The sequence below is a fragment of the Homalodisca vitripennis genome, unplaced genomic scaffold (assembly GCF_021130785.1).
Source record: "Homalodisca vitripennis isolate AUS2020 unplaced genomic scaffold, UT_GWSS_2.1 ScUCBcl_5425;HRSCAF=12132, whole genome shotgun sequence".
Classification (NCBI taxonomy): domain Eukaryota; kingdom Metazoa; phylum Arthropoda; class Insecta; order Hemiptera; family Cicadellidae; genus Homalodisca; species Homalodisca vitripennis.
The window spans coordinates 16,917-22,755 of NW_025781535.1; the positions used below are offsets into that span (position 1 = coordinate 16,917).

Consider the following 5,839-nt stretch of genomic DNA (forward strand, 5'->3'; position numbering starts at 1 on the left):
AGCAGCAGTTTTGAGGTACTGTAGCTCAGTTTTAGCTCCACATCTCTCGACTTACTTTAACTTGTTACTTGCCAATGGGACCTTTCCAGCAAACTTGAAGGTCAGCTACATAACGCCTATTCTAAAGTCTGGCAGTAGGTCAGACGTAGAAAAACTACCCGCCCTATTGCTATCCAATCTGTAATGGCAAAAGTCTTTGAGAGTTTGGTAGTTGACAGACTTGCATTTGTTTTCAAACAGGTAATAGTCGATGAGCAGCATGGTTTCCGCAGTGGAAAGTCAACATCAACCAATCTCATTCTCCTTCAAAACTACATAATATCCTCTTTCTCCAATAAACATCAAGTTGACTGTATAATGCTGGACTTCTCGAAAGCCTTTGATAGGATAAACCATGGTCTCCTCATTGCTAAACTTGAGGGTTATGGAGTGGCTGGCTCTCTTCTTAAGTGGCTCTCTAGTTACTTAACTGATCGGAAAATGATTGTTAGGTTTGCGGGTTCCTTCTCTGGGCCTTTTCCGGTGACATCGGGTGTTCCTCAGGGCTCTCACCTAGCGCCTCTACTATTCAATTTGTTTATCAATGACATATATAGTGTCATTGCGTCTAAATATCTCATGTTTGCTGATGATATTAAACTTTTTCTGGAGGTGACAAGTTCGAGAGATTGCGAGAGCCTTCAAGAAACCTTGGAGCGGATTGAGGACTGGTGTTCGAGAAATTCAATGGACTTGAACGTCAATAAGTGCTCAATTCTTACCTACTCTAGGTCCATCTCCATTACCACCTTTGACTACAGACTCTCGGGCTTCCCACTAAGTAGAGTCAACAAATGCAAGGACTTGGGTGTTGTTTTGAACTGCAACCTCAACCCATGGGACCACATAACTTACGTCTGCAACAAAGCGAACTCTCTTGTGGGGTTTTTGTACAGAATATCCGGTGATTTCCGATCTCCATCGACTTTAGCTTACCTATTTAAAACTCTAATTCGGCCTATACTAGAATACTGTTCAACTATTTGGAACCCTTACCAAAGTGGTCATATTAAATTCCTAGAGCAAATACAGGTCAGGGTCATAAGGCTAATTGGGGTGCAACTTGGCTATCAATACCTTGACGTACCTGTCGAGTGTCTTCGGATTTCCCTGGGGCTGCCCCTTCTTGAAAGAAGAAGAGAGATAGCTGATCTCGTACTGCTGCACAAGATAATTAATGGACTCATTGACTGCCCGGATCTCCTGTCTGTAATTGATTTTCGAATTCCGAATATTACGAGGTCCCAAGACATCTTCTGCAGGCGTGCTATGTCTTTCTGTTTACGCCCACCACAGCTGTATTCCAAGAATGACGAGGAAAGGAAACATAGTGAATGGTGGTGTTGAGTTCTTTGGGTCCTCAAGCAAATCCTTTCGGAGATCTCTGCATGACTTTATTTAATGTGCATTGTAGATCTATACAAATCGAGCCGTTATTAAATATTTTGATTTATATCCTGTGATATGAGCTTTGGTTGTTGCATAATGTTGTTTTCGTATTATTTATAATTAAATTATTTTGTTATTTATTTGGATGGTGGTAAATGTATTATTTATTAGATGTTATTTATTAATGATTATTTATTAGGTGGTATTTTCAGTTATTTATTAATGGGTGCTAAATTAAACTTCAGCTGTTATTTAATATTTTTCATATTATTATAATTAATCGATTTTTATACTTATTTTGATGTTGGTGTTAATGTTTATATGTATATTATGTTAATGTCTGGCGTGCCATTTGTTACCATTTGTTGTTTATTTGGATGGTGGTAAATGTATTATTTATTAGATGTTGTTTGTTAAGGATTATTTATTAGGTGGTATTTTTAGTTATTTATTAATAGGTGGTAAATTAAACCTCAGCTGTTATTTAATATTTTTCCACATTATTTATAATTAATCGATTTTGATATTTATTTTGATGTAGGCGTTAATTTGTATGTATATTATGTTAAACTTTGAATATTTGATAATATTGTTTTCTATTATCTACAATTAAGTGTTGGTGATATGTAATTGGATTTGTTAATTTTCTGGCATGCCATCTGTTACTTGATATGTACGAAATGGTTTACCGTTGACTCAATAAATGAAATGAAATTAGGTTTTAAAAAAATATCAGCACTCAAAACGGAAGTTATTATACAAAAGTTTGTACCGTAGTTATAATCATTCTGCTGAATCGCGGTAGGAAGTAGGCTCTATGTTAACTAGACGCGGTAACGTGGACATTATTTTGTTGGTTTGACCTCTCCAGCTGTTAGAGATGTCAACGGTGATAGGTTCCCGAGCCGATCGCGGTTTGGTTTTGAAGAGAAAGGAGTAGTCTTCAAGTCGAGTACAGAGCGTCTACACGTGCAGTTCAGAAGCCATAGTACTTCCTCTATTCCTATACATTTGGGATATAGAGTTAATTTTTACCCGGTGTGTTTTTAAGTCAAGTTTTAAATTTCTTTTTTTTTCCTTTAGTGCGTGAAGGAACGCTGAGAGTCAATATAGTTTTTCAGCCTCCATAGTCTTCAAAGTAGTAAGTCCCGTACCAGCGTTTAGTTTAACATCTTTTGTTTTATACTGCTGTGTTAAATTTTCTAAATTTTGCCATATAACAGAGTCTGATAATTAATTCAACTTTTGAAGTATTGTAAATTATATTTTTGATCCTAAAGTTTACATCAAGCATTGTGTAATTTTTGATTTTGAATATTTTGAGAAGAGAACTTTTTATTTTATTTTGTTAATTTAAACCATTTTGGTGAAGTATACCTTTTTAGTTTAATTTTTAATTTTTATCAGACTCTAAATTTGATTTGACCGATTGAGAGAAATTTTGAAGAAAAGCAAATCAAGATTTTGTAAAACTTTGTTAAATTTTGAGTGAAATTTAAAATTTCGGAATAAATTAAGTATTTCCGAAAATTTGTTCTGATTTATAGAAAATTAGCTCCAGACTTTATAAATAATATGTACTATAATAACGGTACATAATTTGCGCCACTCTGCTTTTTCTTTTTGAGCTTAAACACTTGTACAACAGTTTATTTACAGGAAAAAACTTGTAAACTTGTATAAACTTGTCGGATACCTGCAAGTGTGCATAATCTTGTATAAACTTGAAAATTGTGTATAAACCTGCATAATCTTGTGTAGTGTATAAGACTTAGGACTTAAGAACAGTATTGTGAATATTTAATTTGTTTTAAGTAAATTCTATTAAAAATAAAATGCAGCTAGCGCATGTGGATCTGTTGCTCAAAAAGGAATTAATATTTGAAATAAATTTTAGGGGCGGAAATGCTTCAGAAAGCGACACCGTCCAGAATCTTAGAAAAATGATGAGGTACCTTTTGAAATTAAATACCAGGGCCAATGCTAGTACAGTAGACTCCCGTAAGTTCGGCCTCGGTTAGTTCGGCCGCCGCTTAGTCCGGCCGGTCGGCTGAGCATGAGTCACACGCACTTGGCGCCAGCCAGAAAGCGGGCAGCACGTCTCTACTAACAGTGCCGTTGTATTCTTTGGTTAGTTTACTGCTCTGTCAAACAGCTCATCAGTTCGTCTCGAACATTCATACTGGGTGGTGCTCGTCATTTTTACAGTAGACCTACAAAGTCAGTTATTTTTCTTTTAGTTTTGCGTTTTGTACTGTTGTTTATTTACTCGTGGGTTTCTGTGATTTCTTTTGTGTATGTACAGTACTGTTGTTTTCATAGTTTTTGTGTGTGTGCGTGTGTGTTTGAACAAAAACTGTTTTGCATCGTGTTTTAATCTGTTTTTAAAATGAGTGAAATGCGTAAACGTAAGTACAAGTCAATGGAACAGAGACTACAAGCTCTGGAGAGATTAGACAAAGGAGAATCCGTGCAAAGTATTTGCAAGGATTTAAACGTGGGCAAAAGTACAGTCAACGACTGGCGACGCAACAGAAAAAGTATTGAAGGCTTTTGTACACAAATTGATACCGAAAAAGTTCTAGAAAAGCGTTGCACACTAAGGAAGGCCAAACACGAATTGGTGGAAGATGCTCTATGGTTGTGGTTCGTTCAAGAACGAAGACGAGGAACGCCATTAAGTGGACCAATATTAAAAGAAAAGGCCATGATCTTTACACTCAAAGCTTCAACCAGAAGAGGCGTTCGTGGCTAGTGATGGATGGCTCTCTCGTTGGAAAAAGAGACACGGCGTACATTTTATTGGAGTTTGTGGTGAGAAGTTATCAGCAAACCCAACAGCGGCCACCGACTTTTCTGCAAGATTTTTAAAAATTATCGATGATGAAAACTTTTGCCCAGAGCAAATATACAACATTGACGAAACTGGGTTAAATTTTAAACTTCTGCCTAGAAAAACATTTGCCACCCCGCAAGAAACGTCTGCTCCAGGGTTTAAAACCAGCAAAGACAGGATAACAGTCGCCTTGTGTTCAAATGCTTCGGGGACTCACAAGTTACCCCTATTTGTCATTGGCAAAGCAGCAAAACCGAGAGCGTTTAAGAACATAAACATGGACGCTCTCCCAGTGTATTATCGGTCACAGAAATCAGCGTGGATGGACACGTACTTGTTCAGAGAATGGTTTGTATGCGAATTTGTTCCCAAAGTGAAAAAACATTTGGCAAAATCGAAACTCCCCGCCAAAGCACTTCTACTTCTTGACAACGCGCCTACTCATGATGAACATCTTCAGTGTGACGATGAAAAAGAAATTAAACTGCTGTTCCTACCACCCAATGTAACCAGTCTTCAACAGCCGATGGACCAGGGGGTCATTGAGTGCTTCAAGAGGAAGTATCGTCGTAAGCTACTTTCGGAAGTTCTTTCCAAACTGGAGACTGATGACAGCTTAGACCTTACCAAAGTGTTGAAGTCAGTTAACATGAAGGATGTTGTGTACATGTCGGCCAAGGCATACGACGAAATACCACCATCCACGTTTGTAAAGTCTTGGAAAAAACTTTGGCCAAATATAGAAGATAGCGTAGATCAAAACAACACAACAGCAGATGAGCCAAACAACATTCTTGATGGCGAACCTGATGACAATGCAGCTCTATTGCACGACCTTCAGCAACTACCGAACTGTGGTCCCATTGTTGAAGAAGATGTTTTGGAGTGGATCAACATGGAAAAGGAGCTAGACAACGAGGTTCTGAATGATGACGAAATCGTCGAGTGTGTCATTCGCCAGGACAACGAGATGAATAACGACGCAGATGGTGCTGAGATTGAAGAGGAAGACGAAGAAAATAAAATGAGCCACGCTGAAGGAAAAGCAGCTTTGCAACTGGCAGCTACTTACATCGAACAGCAAAAAGAAGCAACTGCAGTCGATGTAATTTTTATTAAGAAGTGGCGTGAGTTTGCACATAAAAAATCATTAGAAACAAAAATTCAGAAAAAAGTGACAGATTATTTTAAGTGTTAAGAAGCTAAACCACCAATGTACAGTGCAGTACTGTATTATTTTATTTTATTTCATTAGGTCTGTGGTTTTGTAAATAAAGCGTTACTCTGTGTTGTATTCTATGTGCAAGTGTTTGATTCCTACACGCATTGATTCCCAACATATGCAGTATTACCGTGTTTTATTGGTAAGTACAAATTTAAAATTAGTTTAGTAGTTAATTCTGTGTTGGTAATGTTTGGAAAGGTTAATTTTACGGTTTATTTCATAACTTTTATTGAAAAATTACCCTTGCAAACAATAAATGGGCATTTTTTAAATAGGCATCGGTTAGTTCGGCCGCTTTTAAGTTCGGCCTAGGGTCCGGTCCCGAGGTGGCCGAACTTACGGGAGTCTAC

At 37.4% G+C, this 5,839-nt stretch overlaps 1 protein-coding gene across 1 annotated transcript; it reads left to right on the forward strand.

The window, feature by feature from the left end:
• The first annotated feature begins 3,826 nt into the window (after nucleotides 1-3,826).
• LOC124373377 (jerky protein homolog) lies at nucleotides 3,827-4,183 on the forward strand. Its single transcript, XM_046831750.1, has one exon. The coding sequence runs from the start codon at nucleotides 3,827-3,829 to the stop codon at nucleotides 4,181-4,183; it is 357 nt and encodes a 118-aa protein (XP_046687706.1).
• The last annotated feature ends 1,656 nt before the right edge of the window (nucleotides 4,184-5,839 follow it).

What these genes read in the sequence shown, in the direction of transcription:
- LOC124373377 (XM_046831750.1), top strand. Translation starts at nt 3,827, where the DNA reads ATGCGTAAACGTAAGTACAAGTCAATGGAACAGAGACTACAAGCTCTG.